The sequence below is a fragment of the Phyllobates terribilis genome, unplaced genomic scaffold (genome assembly GCF_046119375.1).
Source record: "Phyllobates terribilis strain yellow unplaced genomic scaffold, ASM4611937v1 Scaffold_8__6_contigs__length_399053987, whole genome shotgun sequence".
NCBI lineage: Eukaryota > Metazoa > Chordata > Amphibia > Anura > Dendrobatidae > Phyllobates > Phyllobates terribilis.
In genome coordinates this window covers 394,096,469-394,115,144 of record NW_027362768.1, presented here as the reverse complement: position 1 = coordinate 394,115,144, position 18,676 = coordinate 394,096,469, and the positions used below count along the sequence as shown (strand labels likewise).

The 18,676-nt window shown below is 60.8% G+C and overlaps 1 protein-coding gene across 1 annotated transcript in view; it reads left to right on the top strand.

Moving 5' to 3' along the window:
• Positions 1-14,758, top strand: part of IARS1 (isoleucyl-tRNA synthetase 1) — a 233,697-nt gene extending 218,939 nt beyond the window's left edge. The window contains exons 20-34 of the mRNA XM_073645216.1: positions 4,294-4,414; positions 4,493-4,584; positions 4,848-4,925; positions 5,096-5,217; positions 6,263-6,365; positions 6,437-6,520; positions 6,666-6,840; positions 7,260-7,375; positions 7,503-7,598; positions 7,804-7,980; positions 8,076-8,187; positions 9,040-9,165; positions 10,567-10,710; positions 10,791-10,922; positions 14,364-14,758. Coding sequence (XP_073501317.1) covers positions 4,294-4,414; positions 4,493-4,584; positions 4,848-4,925; positions 5,096-5,217; positions 6,263-6,365; positions 6,437-6,520; positions 6,666-6,840; positions 7,260-7,375; positions 7,503-7,598; positions 7,804-7,980; positions 8,076-8,187; positions 9,040-9,165; positions 10,567-10,710; positions 10,791-10,922; positions 14,364-14,446 — 1,761 coding nt within the window. The 3' untranslated portion in view covers positions 14,447-14,758. The remainder of the gene's footprint in view (positions 1-4,293; positions 4,415-4,492; positions 4,585-4,847; positions 4,926-5,095; positions 5,218-6,262; positions 6,366-6,436; positions 6,521-6,665; positions 6,841-7,259; positions 7,376-7,502; positions 7,599-7,803; positions 7,981-8,075; positions 8,188-9,039; positions 9,166-10,566; positions 10,711-10,790; positions 10,923-14,363) is intronic.
• Positions 14,759-18,676: the final 3,918 nt, after the last annotated feature.

Here is an 18,676-nt window from a genome sequence, read left to right as displayed (position 1 = left end):
AGGGGCAGATACGCTGATTCCGGTGATGTCACTTACTGGGCTGCCTGCTGCAGTTTTGATAAATCTTCATTTTATCTGCTGCAGATCTAGCAGTGCTGAGCGATGTGTAACCTTCCTCCAGCACTGATTGGCAGCTTTCTGCCTATGCACAGTGAACACAGAAAGCTGCCGATCCGTGGTGGGAGTGGCGTTATACGATGCTCATGAATACGGAGGATACATGGCTGCAGGTTTACTCGTCCTCTAGTGGTGATCTCCCACCGATGAAACTGCAGCAAGCAGCGCAGTAAGTGATGCATCACTGGAATCAGGGTCTCTGCCCCACATTGTGCGGCTCTCAAGTTATGTGGCAGATTCTTTATAAGACACTTGACAGCACGTGCAGCATGAATCAGGCGCTGGCTGCGTCACTACAGACGGGTAGGTTTCACTCTGAAACGCTGCAGCATTTTAGATAAAAGCATTCATTTATAAGCCGACTGGAGACCAGATTCCTGCTCTGGCTGCTGCCAGCTTAGGGCATAAGGTGCTGAAGGCGGCTGTGTATCAGGAGGACACCATGGTCTGCTCTTCTGGGGCTGCTGTGTATCAGGAGGACCCCATGGTCTGCTCTTCTGGGGCTGCTATGTGTCAGGAGGACACCATGGTCTGCTCTTCTGGGGCTGCTATGTGTCAGGAGGACACCATGGTCTGCTCTTCTGGGGCTGCTGTGTGTCAGGAGGACCCCATGGTCTGCTCTTCTGGGGCTGCTATGTGTCAGGGGGACACCATGGTCTGCTCTTCTGTGGCTGCTATGTATCAGGAGGACCCCATGGTCTGCTCTTCTGGGGCTGCTATGTGTCAGGAGGACCCCATGGTCTGCTCTTCTGGGGCTGCTGTGTATCAGGAGGACCCCATGGTCTGCTCTTCTGGGGCTGCTATGTGTCAGGAGGACCCCATGGTCTGCTCTTCTGGGGCTGCTATGTGTCAGGAGGACCCCATGGTCTGCTCTTCTGGGGCTGCTGTGTGTCAGGAGGACCCCATGGTCTGCTCTTCTGGGGCTGCTATGTGTCAGGAGGACACCATGGTCTGCTCTTCTGGGGCTGCTATGTGTCAGGAGGACACCATGGTCTGCTCTTCTGGGGCTGCTGTGTATCAGGAGGACCCCATGGTCTGCTCTTCTGGGGCTGCTATGTGTCAGGAGGACACCATGGTCTGCTCTTCTGGGGCTGCTGTGTATCAGGAGGACCCCATGGTCTGCTCTTCTGGGGCGGCTGTGTATCAGGAGGACCCCATGGTCTGCTCTTCTGGGGCTGCTATGTGTCAGGAGGACACCATGGTCTGCTCTTCTGGGGCTGCTGTGTATCAGGAGGACCCCATGGTCTGCTCTTCTGGGGCTGCTATGTGTCAGGAGGACCCCATGGTCTGCTCTTCTGGGGCTGCTATGTGTCAGGAGGACCCCATGGTCTGCTCTTCTGGGGCTGCTATGTATCAGGAGGACCCCATGGTCTGCTCTTCTGGGGCTGCTATGTGTCAGGAGGACCCCATTGTCCGCTCTTCTGGGGCTGCTATGTGTCAGGAGGACACCATGGTCTGCTCTTCTGGGGCTGCTATGTGTCAGGAAGACACCATGGTCCGCTCTTCTGGGGCTGCTATGTGTCAGGAGGACCCCATGGTCCGCTCTTCTGGGGCTGCTATGTGTCAGGAGGACCCCATGGTCTGCTCTTCTGGGGCTGCTATGTGTCAGGAGGACACCATGGTCTGCTCTTCTGGGGCTGCTATGTGTCAGGAGGACCCCATGGTCTGCTCTTCTGGGGCTGCTATGTGTCAGGAGGACACCATGGTCTGCTCTTCTGGGGCTGCTATGTGTCAGGAGGACACCATGGCCCGCTCTTCTGGGGCTGCTATGTGTTAGGAGGACCCCATGGTCTGCTCTTCTGGGGCTGCTATGTGTCAGGAGGACACCATGGTCTGCTCTTCTGGGGCTGCTATGTGTCAGGAGGACACCATGGTCTGCTCTTCTGGGTCTGCTATGTGTCAGGAGGACACCATGGTCTGCTCTTCTGGGGCTGCTATGTGTCAGGAGGACGCCATGGTCTGCTCTTCTAGGGCTGCTATGTGTCAGGAGGACACCATGGTCTGCTCTTCTGGGGCTGCTATGTGTCAGGAGGACACCATGGTCTGCTCTTCTGTGGCTGCTATGTGTCAGGAGGACACCATGGTCTGCTCTTCTGGGGCTGCTATGTGTCAGGAGGACCCCATGGTCTGCTCTTCTGTGGCTGCTATGTGTCAGGAGGACCCCATGGTCTGCTCTTCTGGGGCTGCTATGTGTCAGGAGGACCCCATGGTCTGCTCTTCTGGGGCTGCTATGTGTCAGGAGGACACCATGGTCTGCTCTTCTGGGGCTGCTATGTGTCAGGAGGACCCCATGGTCTGCTCTTCTGGGGCTGCTATGTGTCAGGAGGACCCCATGGTCTGCTCTTCTGGGGCTGCTATGTGTCAGGAGGACCCCATGGTCTGCTCTACTGGGGCTGCTATGTGTCAGGAGGACCCCATGGTCTGCTCTTCTGGGGCTGCTATGTGCCAGGGGGACACCATGGTCTGCTCTTCTGTGGCTGCTATGTGTCAGGAGGACCCCATGGTCTGCTCTTCTGGGGCTGCTATGTGTCAGGAGGACCCCATGGTCTGCTCTTCTGTGGCTGCTATGTGTCAGGAGGACACCATGGTCTGCTCTTCTGGGGCTGCTATGTGTCAGGAGGACCCCATGGTCTGCTCTTCTGGGGCTGCTATGTGTCAGGAGGACCCCATGGTCTGCTCTTCTGGGGCTGCTATGTGCCAGGGGGACACCATGGTCTGCTCTTCTGGGGCTGCTATGTGTCAGGAGGACCCCATGGTCTGCTCTTCTGGGGCTGCTATGTGTCAGGAGGACCCCATGGTCTGCTCTTCTGGGGCTGCTATGTGCCAGGGGGACACCATGGTCTGCTCTTCTGTGGCTGCTATGTGTCAGGAGGACACCATGGTCTGCTCTTCTGGGGCTGCTATGTGTCAGGAGGACCCCATGGTCTGCTCTTCTGGGGCTGCTATGTGTCAGGAGGACCCCATGGTCTGCTCTTCTGGGGCTGCTATGTGCCAGGGGGACACCATGGTCTGCTCTTCTGGGGCTGCTATGTGTCAGGAGGACCCCATGGTCTGCTCTTCTGGGGCTGCTATGTGTCAGGAGGACCCCATGGTCTGCTCTTCTGGGGCTGCTATGTGCCCGGGGGACACCATGGTCTGCTCTTCTGGGGCTGCTATGTGTCAGGAGGACACCATGGTCTGCTCTTCTGGGGCTGCTATGTGTCAGGAGGACCCCATGGTCTGCTCTTCTGAGGCTGCTATGTGCCAGGGGGACACCATGGTCTGCTCTTCTGGGGCTGCTATGTGTCAGGAGGACCCCATGGTCTGCTCTTCTGGGGCTGCTATGTGTCAGGGGGACACCATGGTCTGCTCTTCTGGGGCTGCTATGTGTCAGGGGGACACCATGGTCTGCTCTTCTGGGGCTGCTATGTGTCAGGAGGACACCATGGTCTGCTCTTCTGGGTCTGCTATGTGTCAGGAGGACACCATGGTCTGCTCTTCTGGGGCTGCTATGTGCCAGGGGGACACCATGGTCTGCTCTTCTGGGGCTGCTATGTGTCAGGAGGACCCCATGGTCTGCTCTTCTGGGGCTGCTATGTGTCAGGAGGACCCCATGGTCTGCTCTTCTGAGGCTGCTATGTGTCAGGAGGACCCCATGGTCTGCTCTTCTGAGGCTGCTATGTGTCAGGAGGACCCCATGGTCTGCTCTTCTGGGGCTGCTATGTGTCAGGAGGACCCCATGGTCTGCTCTTCTGGGGCTGCTATGTGTCAGGAGGACCCCATGGTCTGCTCTTCTGAGGCTGCTATGTGTCAGGAGGACCCCATGGTCTGCTCTTCTGGGGCTGCTGTGTTCCTCAATGTTATTAATACCATAAAATCTTTCTTGAATATCTTGAGCCGCACAGATCCCACCTGTTCTTACTCTTCCCTTCTGCTTGGGTATTTTTTTTCTTGGTTTCAGATCATTTTTGTTTCTGCTAACGAGAGATTTTTTTAAAAGCAGAAACTGTAGATGTCAGAGCCCACAGCGGTCTACATAATGGCAGCTCCTATACCCACCGTGCTGCGGTGTCCCCCAATGTCTGTTCCCGTGGCCTTTCTAGTAATCGTTCTTCTTCACGGTCAGTTATGTTTGCACCTCGGACCCCTCGTTTTCTGGTATTTTGGTATTTTCATGAATGTGCTTTGTGTCCTCAGGAGGAGGGTGTCCAGTTTCTATATACTGAGAGTTCGGCAAACCCAAGCAGCAACATCATGGACAAGTGGATTCTGTCCTTCACACAATCCCTCATCGGTTTCTTCAAGGTTGAGATGACAGGTGCCTGGGATGGGGATGGGGTCTTCTTGTGTCTTTCCGGTGGGTGATGGGGATTGATGACTCCGCTCTTCTCTTCAGCATACAGACTGTACACCGTGGTTCCCAGGCTAGTGCGCTTTGTGGATATGCTGACCAACTGGTATGTCCGGATGAACCGGCGGCGGCTGAAGGTGAGCTCCCCATCCTCTGGCCGCCTGCCCGCGCTCCCCATCCTCTGGCCGCCTGCCCGCGCTCCCCGTCCTCTGGCCGCCCGCCCGCGCTCCCCGTCCTCTGGCCGCCCGCCCGCGCTCCCCGTCCTCTGGCCACCCGCCCGCGCGCCCCGTCCTCTGGCCGCCCGCCCGCGCGCCCCGTCCTCTGGCCGCCCGCCCGCGCGCCCCGTCCTCTGGCCGCCCGCGCGCCCCGTCCTCATCCCCCAGTCTTTGCTCTGTTGCAGGGTGAGAGTGGCACAGATGACTGTCTGATGGCTTTAGAGACCTTGTTCAGCGTCCTATTCTCCATGTGCAGGCTGATGGTAAGATGTCACCCGTGGATCTGTCTCTGAAGATCAGAGCTAAATCCTAATCTGAGGTTCAGGACTCTGTGTGGACGTCTTCCAAGTGTATTGAAGAGTTTGGCACTTGATGCCCGCTTGCCCCTCCATCTGGTGACCCCCATGAATGATGGCTTCTGTTATCTTCTCAGGCGCCATTCACACCGTTCATTACAGAAATGATGTACCAGAAACTGAAGCTGCTGCTTGACCCGACATCTGTTCAAGACAAGGAGTCGCAGAGCATCCATTACCTGATGCTTCCTTCTGCCCGGTAAGCCCATATCTTGCCTCCGTATTGTCATGCCCTTCTCCTGTGGCCGGTCTTGGTTGCGGGATTTTTCTGGTAGTTGATGATACAGATTTCTTGTCCCTTCCATTGATCCATCAGGATTGTGAGTTACAGCGGTGGTTTCCTCTTACCATCTATACCCGGCCTGCAGGCTCTGATCAGCGTTAGATTGGTGTCTGTCGGAGGCAGACATGCCTGGCAGTCCTTCTCCTTATGTGACGGTCACTACTCAGCCTGGTGACCCCATCCTGTTACCCCACAAAGAGGGAGGAGCGTGCAGCATAGCATTACTGCTACCAACCTAGCCACTGATGGATGAGCCTCTGCTAGGAAAGCTGAGAATGGCATGTAATGGTCAGCCAACAAAGGGATCACCCCTAGAAAGTGATAAAGGGATCGCCGCCGGAGCGCGAGGGGCGCGAGCGGGGGTCATGGCCGTAGCGATTGACGCGCGAGAGGGGGTCACGGCCGTAGCGCGTGACGCGCAAGCTGGGGTTATGGTCATGGCCATGGCGCGTGACGCGCGGGGGGGGGGGGTCATGGCTGGAGCGCGTGACGCGCGAGCGAGGGGGTCATGGCCGGAGCGCGTGACGCGCGAGGGGGGCCACGGCCGTAATACTTTTGGCTTTTTGGGCATAAGTATTTGCCAGAGAAATGACAGGGCGACTTAGTTACCTCGTACAAGCTGCCTCCTCCCAGGGAAAGAGCGGTTCAATCTCCCGAGGAGACCAGGATCCTTCAGCAGAAGATCTATTAACCTGTAGTCTCCTCGGGATCTGTTGTTTCAGAAAAGGCTCGGATGCTTTCTTAGAAGAAAATGGCATAAAATCTTGTGTAAATGTGACGTTCTCTTCTGAATGTCGGCTCTAGTTGATGAGTAATTGGGATCTGGAGGGATCTGCTCTGGCCGGATCTTGTTTTCTGGTTCCGCCCCATTCCCGGTATAATTTCCATATAACTATGTCACCGACATCCTGTGTCCCCGATGGACGGTAATGAGGATCCATTGTGATCTTGTGTGCCTCAGGGAGGACTTGATTGATAAGAAGATTGAGAGCGCTGTGTCCCGGATGCAGTCTGTGATTGAGCTGGGCCGCGTGATTCGGGACCGGAGGACCTTGCCTATAAAGGTAGGTCCATCACGTGGCCGTGTAGGATCGAGTGCTGGGCCGCAGCCGACATCTTGTCTTCTCTCCTTTAGTATCCATTGAAAGAAGTGGTTGTGATCCATCAGGATGTGGAGGCCCTTACAGACATCTCATCACTGGAGAAATACATTCTTGAGGTGAGGCGGAGGACTGACTCCTACCTCCAGTATTTCCACCTTCCTAAGCTGAGAACTAGCGGCAGATCTCCGGAATCCCATGGGATCTGCCGCTGGCCTCCTCCATATTGCAGATAGTAGACACTTTTCATTTGGTTGGTTGTAGGAGCTGAACGTCAGGAAAGTAACAGTTTCTACTGATAAAACCAAACACGGGATTCGTATGAGGGCAGAGCCCGATCACATGGTGCTTGGGAAACGCTTGAAGGGGGCTTTCAAGTCTATCATGGCTGCCATCAAAGAGCTAAAGAGTGAGCAACTGGAAGAGTTTCAGAAAGCAGGTTGGTGACGGGATAATCCAGGTGGGAGTCGGGTCACAGGGTAGGGGCTGGATGCCCGGGTGTCCGGGTGGGGGCTGGGTGACCGGGTGTCCGGGTAGGGGCTGGGTGACCGGGTGTCTGGGTGGGGGCTGGGTGACCGGGTGTCCAGGTGGGGGCTGGGTGACCGGGTGGGGGCTGGGTGACCGGGTGTCCTGGTGGGGACTGGGTGGGGGCTGGGTGACCGGGTGGGGACTGGGTGACTGGGTGTCCGGGTGGGGGCTGGGGGACCGGGTGTCCGGGTGGGGACCGGGTGATGGGCTGCCCAGGCGTGCCCTGGATTGTCTTCCCGTTTTCTGCTCTGACACCTTTGCACCTTTGACGAGTCTGGTTGGTCTTCAGGCAGCGAATTCTTGTAAACAGCAGGCGTTGTTTCTGCGCAGGCTCCATGATGGTGGAAGGACACGAGTTGCACCAGGAGGACGTCCGCCTGCTCTACACCTTTGAGCAGTGCCCCAGCGGGAGCAGCACCCAGTTTGAGGCTCATTCTGATGCCCAGGTTGGTCACACTGAGTAGTGATGGTGGAAACGGACCAGTATAACCGGCACTAGAGCAACAGACAACGGCAGAGAAATGTCCGGAATATTCCCAATCGTGAGTGAGGCTCCATGTGATTCTTCCACAGGTCTTAGTGTTACTCGATGTCACGCCGGACCAGGCCATGGTGGATGAAGGTGTCGCCAGAGAAGTTATTAATCGCATCCAGAAGTTACGGAAGAAGGTGAGTGCTCCCCTCCGGGCTCCCCCGCCGCCGGCTCTCCGGGCTCCTCCGCCGCCCACTCTCCGGGGAGGATGATGAGCAGGAAGGTGAATGGGGATCGACATGATTTTGTGGTGATCAGTAATGGCACCTTGATGTGTTAGATCGCTAGAGACGAGCGCACCGCCACTCTCGGGGTAACTCGTGTTGCTTTCTTATTCCCCAGGGAAACTTGGTTCCCACTGATGAGATAAGCGTCTACTACCAGGTGCAGCCGCAGGGGGGCTACCTGCACGCCGTCGTCCAGGGACACACTGACTTCATTCTGGCTACTGTTAAGTCTCCTCTTCTTCCATATCCGGTGTCCCCCTCATCCAGCGTTATAATAAAGGAGAAGACGCAGGTGAGTGGAGCGGCTCCGGCACCATCCTGTCCACAAGTTCCTCCAAATGTTGAGCTTTTAGTTGCAGACATTAATACTAGACACTTTCTATTCAGCTGAAAGGTTCTGATCTGGAGATAACCCTGGTCCGAGGATCCCCCCATGCCGCGGCCGGTCCTGCCTGCGCCTGCGTCAAGCTGACCATAGCCATTAACGGCACGGAGCAAAGTAAGACTGGAAGCCCAGACCTGTGTCCTCCCCGTATCACACTCCTGCCGCTATGCCCCGGGAGGCCGTCTGGCCGGAGCCATGGGACTCCTCTACAGACCCATAGTGAGGACATAGCCGTGGTAGATCAGGGTGGAGCAGTGGACTCCATATTGTTGGTCCTTCCATGGTACATCGGCCATGATGGTGGCTGTGCCGCGGGGTTCAGTGGGTTGTAGTCTCTGACATCGGAAGTGCTACCTCTCCAAGATGATCAGTGGCCACCTCATCACTTTGTCAGCCTAAGGCTATATTCACTCATCATGTTTTTTTCAGCGGTTTTTGATGCTTTTTTTTTATGCAAATTGTCTCTTCAGAGAGGAAAATGAATAGAACTCTATAGCGCCACCCACAGGAAGCAGCGATCCTAGAAGTCAATAGTGACCCTATAACGAGCCTTGTCACATGACGAAGGATAAAAGCCAGGAGCAGAATCTCCATTTGCAGACGGTGTTTTGGGGTCCGGCCCCTCGTCAGGGAGGGGTCTTTGTTCAGGGTTTGTGCTCTGTAGGTTTTTTCAGCGTCGCGCTCGTCGCTTCTTTCCGCGTTTTGTCACCCGTTGGCGGTGACGGCTGCTGAGAAAAATGCTGAAAACCTGTTAGTCGAGATCTCAGCGGATTTTGTGCCTAAATCAGAATGAGATTTTTTTTTTCACTGAACTTTATCTACATGAATAACAGAGACAAAAGGACAGTGAAAAAAAGCAAGAAAACCGCAAGAAAAATCCCGAGCAGCCTCCTGGCAAGAGAGGTTTTACTACAGAAAAAAACCTGATGTGTGAACAATAGCCTAATTGTATTCTCTGGTTTCTAGGTGGCTTTCTGCTGCTGGAGAATCCCAAAGGAGCCGCCATCTCCAGCTTGTGTGAGCTGAAGTCTGCAGTGTCCGGGATATTCCAGCTGGAGATGACACGGCTGTCAGTATACGATGGAGACAAAGGTGCAGACTACCCTTCTCCTCCTCCGCGCTCCCCTCCTCCGCGCTCCCCTCCTCCGCGCTCCCCTCCTCCGCGCTCCCCTCCTCCGCGCTCCCCTCCTCCGCGCTCCCCTCCTCCGCGCTCCCCTCCTCCGCGCTCCCCTCCTCCGCGCTCCCCTCCTCCGCGCTCCCCTCCTCCGCGCCTCCCCTCCTCCGCGCTCCCCTCCTCCGCGCTCCCCTCCTCCGCGCTCCCCTCCTCCTCGCTCCCCTCCTCCTCCTCTTCGGCCCCCTCCTCGCTCCCCTCCTCCTCCTCTTCGGCCCCCTCCTCGCTCCCCTCCTCCTCCTCTTCGGCCCCCTCCTCGCTCCCCTCCTCCTCCTCTTCGGCCCCCCTCCTCGCTCCCCTCCTCCTCCTCTTCGGCCCCCTCCTCGCTCCCCTCCTCCTCCTCTTCGGCCCCCTCCTCGCTCCCCTCCTCCTCCTCTTCGGCCCCCTCCTCGCTCCCCTCCTCCTCCTCTTCGGCCCCCTCCTCGCTCCCCTCCTCCTCCTCTTCGGCCCCCTCCTCGCTCCCCTCCTCCTCCTCTTCGGCCCCTCCTCGCTCCCCTCCTCCTCTTCGGCCCCCTCCTCGCTCCCCTCCTCCTCCTCTTCGGCCCCCTCCTCGCTCCCCTCCTCCTCCTCTTCGGTCCCCTCCTCGCTCCCCTCCTCCTCCTCTTCGGCCCCCTCCTCGCTCCCCTCCCTCCTCCTCTTCGGCCCCCTCCCTCGCTCCCCTCCTCCTCCTCTTCGGCCCCCTCCTCGCTCCCCTCCTCCTCCTCTTCGGCCCCCTCCTCGCTCCCCTCCTCTTCCTCTTCGGCCCCCTCCTCGCTCCCCTCCTCCTCCTCTTCGGCCCCCTCCTCGCTCCCCTCCTCCTCCTCTTCGGCCCCCTCCTCGCTCCCCTCCTCCTCCTCTTCGGCCCCCTCCTCGCTCCCCTCCTCCTCCTCTTCGGCCCCTCCTCGCTCCCCTCCTCCTCCTCTTCGGCCCCCTCCTCGCTCCCCTCCTCCTCCTCTTCGGCCCCCTCCTCGCTCCCCTCCTCCTCCTCTTTGGCCCCCTCCTCGCTCCCCTCCTCCTCCTCTTTGGCCCCCTACGCGCTCCCCTCCTCCTCGTGCCCCCTACGCGCTCCCTCCTCCTCCTCGGGCCCCCTACGCGCTCCCCTCGTCCTCCTCAGCCCCCTCCGCGCTCCCCTCCTCCTCGCCCCCCTCCGCGCTCCCCTCCTCCTCCTCCTCGGCCCCCTCCGCGCTCCCCTCCTCCTCGGCCCCCTCCTCGCTCCCCTCCTCCTCCTCCTCGGCCCCCTCCTCGCTCCCCTCCTCCTCCTCCTCGGCCCCCTCCGCGCTCCCCTCCTCCTCCTCCTCGGCCCCCTCTACGCTTCCTCTGACGTTCTGCTCTCCCCTTTGTAGAATTGGCCAGTGATGGCGGCCTCCTGAGCTTACATGGGAAGATGTTGTGTGTCACGTCCGGACCGGCCCCACTTGTGCCGAGCGATGGAGGTCAGCTGGACTGCCAGTACGTCAACCTGAGACTGCTGGGCACAGACGCTCAGGGTATGGTGGTCCTGTCACGGCAGCGGTGGGGCTAGTGAGGGCCGGCAGCACGGGGGGCTCACTGCTTTCTGTCTTACCAGGAACACTTCTTCTGCAAAACCCCGTAGGGAGGAACGTCTTGAACCATCAGAGACTGAGCCATGAAGTGGCGCGAGTGTTCGGGCTGAGGAGCCGCCGCTTCCTCTTGTATCTTGATGCTGCAATGAGTAGCGGTAAGAAAAGCCGGAGGATGAGGCGCGTTACAGGGCCGACGACGCGCCACCCGCCACAACCTGCAGTAACCGGCCGACGCTCCCCTGCCGGGGGGTCAGCCGCTCTCCTGCCCGGGGGGATGGAGGGGGGTCAGCCGCTCTCCTGCCCGGGGGGATGGAGGGGGGTCAGCCGCTCTCCTGCCGGGGGGGGGATGGAGGGGGGTCAGCCGCTCTCCTGCCCGGGGGGGGGGATGGAGGAGGGTTCGGCCGCTCTCCTGCCCGGGGGGATGGAGGGGGCTCAGCCGCTCTCCTGCCGGGGGGGGGATGGAGGGGGGTCAGCCGCTCTCCTGCCCGGGGGGGGGGATGGAGGAGGGTTCGGCCGCTCTCCTGCCCGGGGGGATGGAGGGGGCTCAGCCGCTCTCCTGCCGGGGGGGGGGATGGAGGGGGGTCAGCCGCTCTCCTGCCGGGGGGGGGATGGAGGGGGGTCAGCCGCTCTCCTGCCGGGGGGGGGGATGGAGGGGGGTCAGCCGCTCTCCTGCCGGGGGGGTGGGGGGGGGATGGAGGAGGGTTCGGCCGCTCCCCTGCCGAGGGGGGGATGGAGGGGGGTCAGCCGCTCTCCTGCCGGGGGGGGGATGGAGGGGGGTCAGCCGCTCTCCTGCCGGGGGGGGGATGGAGGGGGGTCAGCCGCTCTCCTGCCGGGGGGGGGATGGAGGGGGGTCAGCCGCTCTCCTGCCCGGGGGGGGGGATGGAGGGGGGTCAGCCGCTCTCCTGCCGGGGGGGGGGGGGGGATGGAGGAGGGTTCGGCCGCTCCCCTGCCGAGGGGGGGATGGAGGGGGGTCAGCCGCTCTCCTGCCGGGGGGGGGATGGAGGGGGGTCAGCCGCTCTCCTGCCGGGGGGGGGATGGAGGGGGGTCAGCCGCTCTCCTGCCGGGGGGGGGATGGAGGGGGGTCAGCCGCTCTCCTGCCGGGGGGGATGGAGGGGGGTCAGCCGCTCTCCTGCCGGGGGGGATGGAGGGGGGTCAGCCGCTCTCCTGCCGGGGGGGATGGAGGGGGGTCAGCCGCTCTCCTGCCGGGGGGGGATGGAGGGGGGTCAGCCGCTCTCCTGCCGGGGGGGGGGGGGGGATGGAGGGAGGGTTCGGCCGCTCCCCTGCCGAGGGGGGGATGGAGGGGGGTCAGCCGCTCTCCTGCCGGGGGGGGGATGGAGGGGGGTCAGCCGCTCTCCTGCCGGGGGGGTGATGGAGGGGGGTCAGCCGCTCTCCTGCCGGGGGGGATGGAGGGGGGTCAGCCGCTCTCCTGCCGGGGGGGGATGGAGGGGGGTCAGCCGCTCTCCTGCCGGGGGGGGGGATGGAGGGGGGTCAGCCGCTCTCCTGCCGGGGGGGGGATGGAGGGGGGTCAGCCGCTCTCCTGCCGGGGGGGGGATGGAGGGGGGTCAGCCGCTCTCCTGCCGGGGGGGATGGAGGGGGGTCAGCCGCTCTCCTGCCGGGGGGGGATGGAGGGGGGTCAGCCGCTCTCCTGCCGGGGGGGGGATGGAGGGGGGTCAGCCGCTCTCCTGCCGGGGGGGATGGAGGGGGGTCAGCCGCTCTCCTGCCGGGGGGGGGATGGAGGGGGGTCAGCCGCTCTCCTGCCGGGGGGGGGATGGAGGGGGGTCAGCCGCTCTCCTGCCGGGGGGGGGATGGAGGGGGGTCAGCCGCTCTCCTGCCGGGGGGGGGATGGAGGGGGGTCAGCCGCTCTCCTGCCGGGGGGGGGGATGGAGGGGGGTCAGCCGCTCTCCTGCCGGGGGGGGGATGGAGGGGGGTCAGCCGCTCTCCTGCCGGGGGGGGGATGGAGGGGGGTCAGCCGCTCTCCTGCCGGGGGGGGGGGGGGATGGAGGAGGGTTCGGCCGCTCCCCTGCCGGGGGGGGGGGGGGGATGGAGGAGGGTTCGGCCGCTCCCCTGCCGAGGGGGGGATGGAGGGGGGTCAGCCGCTCTCCTGCCGGGGGGGGGATGGAGGGGGGTCAGCCGCTCTCCTGCCGGGGGGGGGATGGAGGGGGGTCAGCCGCTCTCCTGCCGGGGGGGGGATGGAGGGGGGTCAGCCGCTCTCCTGCCGGGGGGGGGATGGAGGGGGGTCAGCCGCTCTCCTGCCGGGGGGGGGATGGAGGGGGGTCAGCCGCTCTCCTGCTGGGGGGGATGGAGGGGGGTCAGCCGCTCTCCTGCCGGGGGGGGGGGGATGGAGGAGGGTTCGGCCGCTCCCCTGCCGAGGGGGGGATGGAGGGGGGTCAGCCGCTCTCCTGCCGAGGGGGGGATGGAGGGGGGTCAGCCGCTCTCCTGCCGGGGGGGGATGGAGGGGGGTCAGCCGCTCTCCTGCCGGGGGGGATGGAGGGGGGTCAGCCGCTCTCCTGCCCGGGGGGGGATGGAGGGGGGTCAGCCGCTCTCCTGCCTGGGGGGAAGGGGGGGGGGTCAGCCGCTCTCCTGCTGGGGGGGAAGGGGGGGGGGGTCAGCCGCTCTCCTGCCGGGGGGGGAGGGGGGTCAGCTATGTAGATTCCTAAAGAAAAAACCATCATCATTGATGTTTAGGACCAAACAAGGTATAATGTGATTGAGAATTAAGACAGAAGTGGCGGATACACATGGTGGCCACAGGCGGCCCCAAAATCCTGTAAAGAAGGTCCAAGACTCAACTGTTCATTAACCCCTCTGGACTCGGACTCCGTCCAGAAAGTCCACTGTTATTCCTTTCCGAAAGTTTTACCATTGCAATCTCCCCCCTGATTCTGCCATTAACCTAAATAACCTTAAAGCCGCACTCCATTATTATCATTGCACTGCTGGAGTGGCGCTTTAAATGTAAGTCTTCATCGTCGTCCCCTTCCTGCTGCTCGTCCATAACCTCCCCTCCTGCTGCTCGTCCGCAAACCCCCCCCCAACACCCCTATCTGTTGCTCTCCCGCCTTATTCTTCCAGCATCGCTCCCACCGCTCTTCGGTGACCTGTTGACAGCTCCAGTGTTTGGTGGAGCTTGTGCGATGGCCGCTTTTCAATTCTATGATGGCGTCGTCCTGGCTCTCATAGACTTGTATGGAGAGCCTGTGATGTAGCTTCCCACTCAGTCAAAAGCTACTGTCAGAAAATGGCGCAGGGGGGCCGGAGCGGCACCGAAAATCCTGTGAAGACGCCGGAGGCTGAGTATAGGTCAGGGGGGCTTAGATTTAAAGCGCCACTCCAGCACTGAAAAAAACACTGGGGTGGTGCTTTAAAGGATATAGCTCTGTCATCACCCCGATGAAGCCCCTTATGTTGTGGGCAATTAACGTATCCCTTATGTTTTTGTCGCCCAGATGTTCTTTTCTACATTTTAGTTTTCCTATACAATTAAGTGGGCGATGATTTTAACCTTCTCACCTGTGATTGTTCCTTGGTGTTAATGGACGGGACGTCGTCCGGTCACTGTAGAGTCTGTAATGACTGACGAGTTCTTCTCTGCACAGAGCTGCCCCAGACCACCCGGCTGCCGGACCTCCACACCAAGACTCTGTACATCCACCTGCTCCCGACCACTGCCGAATGTTAGCCCAGCAGTCGCCGCACCCATGGAAGAAGACTGGCGCTCACAAACCCCGCGGCGCTCACATCCCCGCGGCGCTCACATCCCCGCGGCGCTCACATCCCCGCGGCGCTCACATCCCCGTGGCGCTCAGATCCCCGCGGCGCTCACATCCCCGTGGCGCTCACATCCCCGCGGCGCTCACATCTATTTATTGACTGCATGGCTTCTTCTCTTTGTATTTTGATAAATGCAGAAACTGCAAAGAAATGAAATGATGCTTTTGGGTTTCTTGATTCGTGCATGTTCTAGTCCTAATAAAGTCATTTGAAAAAGCGATGTAAATTGTGTAGCTTGGATGGACAAACCGATATCTGATCTCCACAGATTAGAGAAGACGTCCAGTGAAATAGTTTCCCCTCCCCCTGCACCTCACAAGAATTTCTCCTGGGTCATGGAGCCGAGCAAATTGTCAGCGGCAGGTCGCAGACGGACTAGCCTTGGCAGAAAGAAGGACAGAAGGATTGGGCTGGGCACAGGCTGTCAGCGGCAGGTCGCAGATGGACTAGCCTTGGCAGAAAGAAGGACAGAAGGATTGGGCTGGGCACAGGCTGTCAGGGGCAGGTCGCAGACGGACTAGCCTTGGCAGAAAGGAGGACAGAAGGATTGGGCTGGACACAGGCTGCCAGCAGCAGGTCGTAGACGGACTAGCCTTGGCAGAAAGGGGGACAGAAGGATTGGGCTGGGCACAGGCAGTCAGCAGCAGGTCGCAGACGGACTAGCCTTGGCAGAAAGGAGGACAGAAGGATTGGGCTAGACACAGGCTGTCAGCGGCAGGTCACAGACGGACTAGCCTTGGCAGAAAGGGGGACAGAAGGATTGGGCTGGGCACAGGCAGTCAGCGGCAGGTCGCAGACGGACTAGCCTTGGCTGAAAGGGGGACTGAAGGATTGGGCTGGACACAGGCTGTCAGCGGCAGGTCGCAGACGGACTAGCCTTGGCTGAAAGGGGGATAGAAGGATTGGGCTGGACACAGGCTGTCAGCGGCAGGTCGCAGACGGACTAGCCTTGGCAGAAAGGAGGACAGAAGGATTGGGCTGGACACAGGCTGTCAGCGTCAGGTCGCAGACGGACTAGCCTTGGCAGAAAGGAGGACAGAAGGATTGGGCTGGACACAGGCTGTCAGCGGCAGGTCGCAGATGGACTAGCCTTGGCAGAAAGGGGGACAGAAGGATTGGGCTGGGCACAGGCTGTCAGCAGCAGGTCGCAGACGGACTAGCCTTGGCAGAAAGGGGGACAGCAGGATTGGGCTGGACACAGGCTGTCAGCGGCAGGTCGCAGATGGACTAGCCTTGGCAGAAAGGGGGACAGCAGGATTGGGCTGGACACAGGCTGTCAGCGGCAGGTCGCAGATGGACTAGCCTTGGCAGAAAGGAGGACAGAAGGATTGGGCTGGACACAGGCTGTCAGCGGCAGGTCGCAGACAGACTAGCCTTGGCAGAAAGGGGGACAGAAGGATGGGGCTGGGCACAAGCTGTCAGCGGCAGGTCGCAGACGGACTAGCCTTGGCAGAAAGGGGGACAGAAGGATTGGGCTGGGCACAGGCTGTGAGCGGCAGGTCGCAGACGGACTAGCCTTGGCAGAAAGGGGAACAGAAGGATTGGGCTGGGCACAGGCTGTGAGCGGCAGGTCGCAGACAGACTAGCCTTGGCAGAAAGGGGGACAGAAGGATTGGGCTGGGCACAGGCTGTCAGCGGCAGGTCGCAGACGGACTAGCCTTGGCAGAAAGGGGGACAGAAGGATTGGGCTGGGCACAGGCTGTCAGCGGCAGGTCGCAGACGGACTAGCCTTGGCAGAAAGGGGGACAGAAGGATTGGGCTGGGCACAGGCTGTCAGCGGCAGGTCGCAGACGGACTAGCCTTGGCAGAAAGGGGGACAGAAGGATTGGGCTGAGCACAGGCTGTCAGCGGCAGGTCGCAGACGGACTAGCCTTGGCAGAAAGGAGGACAGAAGGATTGAGCTGGGCACAGCCTGTCAGCGGCAGGTCGCAGACGGACTAGCCTTGGCAGAAAGGGGGACAGAAGGATTGAGCTGGGCACAGACTGTCAGCAGCAGGTCGCAGACAGACTAGCCTTGGCAGAAAGGGGGACAGAAGGATTGGGCTGGGCACAGGCTGTCAGCGGCAGGTCGCAGACGGACTAGCCTTGGCAGAAAGGGGGACAGAAGGATTGAGCTGGGCACAGACTGTCAGCAGCAGGTCGCAGACAGACTAGCCTTGGCAGAAAGGGGGACAGAAGGATTGGGCTGGGCACAGGCTGTCAGCGGCAGGTCGCAGACGGACTAGCCTTGGCAGAAAGGGGGACAGAAGGATTGAGCTGGGCACAGACTGTCAGCAGCAGGTCGCAGACGGACTAGCCTTGGCAGAAAGGGGGACAGAAGGATTGGGCTGGGCACAAGCTGTCAGCGGCAGGTCGCAGACGGACTAGCCTTGGCAGAAAGGGGGACAGAAGGATTGGGCTGGGCACAAGCTGTCAGCGGCAGGTCGCAGACGGACTAGCCTTGGCAGAAAGGGGGACAGAAGGATTGAGCTGGGCACAGACTGTCAGCAGCAGGTCGCAGACAGACTAGCCTTGGCAGAAAGGGGGACAGAAGGATTGGGCTGGGCACAGGCTGTCAGCGGCAGGTCGCAGACGGACTAGCCTTGGCAGAAAGGGGGACAGAAGGATTGAGCTGGGCACAGACTGTCAGCAGCAGGTCGCAGACGGACTAGCCTTGGCAGAAAGGGGGACAGAAGGATTGGGCTGGGCACAAGCTGTCAGCGGCAGGTCGCAGACGGACTAGCCTTGGCAGAAAGGGGGACAGAAGGATTGAGCTGGGCACAGACTGTCAGCAGCAGGTCGCAGACGGACTAGCCTTGGCAGAAAGGGGGACAGAAGGATTGGGCTGGGCACAAGCTGTCAGCGGCAGGTCGCAGACAGACTAGCATTGGCAGAAAGGGGGACAGAAGGATTGGGGTGGGCACAGGCTGTCAGCGGCAGGTCGCAGATGGACTAGCCTTGGCAGAAAGGAGGACCGAAGGATTGGGCTGGGCACAAGCTGTCAGCGGCAGGTCGCAGACGGACTAGCCTTCGCTGAAAGGAGGACAGAAGGATTGGGCTGGGCACAAGCTGTCAGCGGCAGGTCGCAGACGGACTAGCCTTGGCAGAAAGGGGGACAGAAGGATTGGGCTGGGCACAGGCCGTCAGCGGCAGGTCGCAGACGGACTAGCCTTGGCTGAAAGGGGGACAGAAAGATTGGGCTGGACACAGGCTGTCAGCGGCAGGTCGCAGACAGACTAGCCTTGGCAGAAAGGGGGACAGAAGGATTGGGCTGGGCACAGACTGTCAGCGGCAGGTCGCAGACAGACTAGCCTTGGCAGAAAGGGGGACAGAAGGATTGGGCTGGGCACAGACTGTCAGCGGCAGGTCGCAGATGGACTAGCCTTGGCAGAAAGGAGGACCGAAGGATTGGGCTGGGCACAAGCTGTCAGCGGCAGGTCGCAGACGGACTAGCCTTCGCTGAAAGGAGGACAGAAGGATTGGGCTGGGCACAAGCTGTCAGCGGCAGGTCGCAGACGGACTAGCCTTGGCAGAAAGGGGGACAGAAGGATTGGGCTGGGCACAGGCCGTCAGCGGCAGGTCGCAGACGGACTAGCCTTGGCTGAAAGGGGGACAGAAAGATTGGGCTGGACACAGGCTGTCAGCGGCAGGTCGCAGACGGACTAGCCTTGGCTGAAAGGGGGACAGAAAGATTGGGCTGGACACAGGCTGTCAGCGGCAGGTCGCAGACAGACTAGCCTTGGCAGAAAGGGGGACAGAAGGATTGGGCTGGGCACAGACTGTCAGCGGCAGGTCGCAGATGGACTAGCCTTGGCAGAAAGGGGGACAGAAGGATTGGGCTGGGCACAGGCTGTCAGCGGCAGGTCGCAGACGGACTAGCCTTGGCAGAAAGGGGGACAGAAGGATTGGGCTGGACACAGGCTGTCAGCGGCAGGTCGCAGACGGACTAGCCTTGGCAGAAAGGGGGACAGAAGGATTGGCCTGGGCACAGGCTGTCAGCGGCAGGTCGCAGACGGACTAGCCTTGGCAGAAAGGAGGACAGAAGGATTGGGCTGGGCACAGGCTGTCAGCGGCAGGTCGCAGACGGACTAGCCTTGGCAGAAAGGGGGACAGAAGGATTGGGCTGTGCACAGGCTGTCAGCAGCAGGTCGCAGACGGA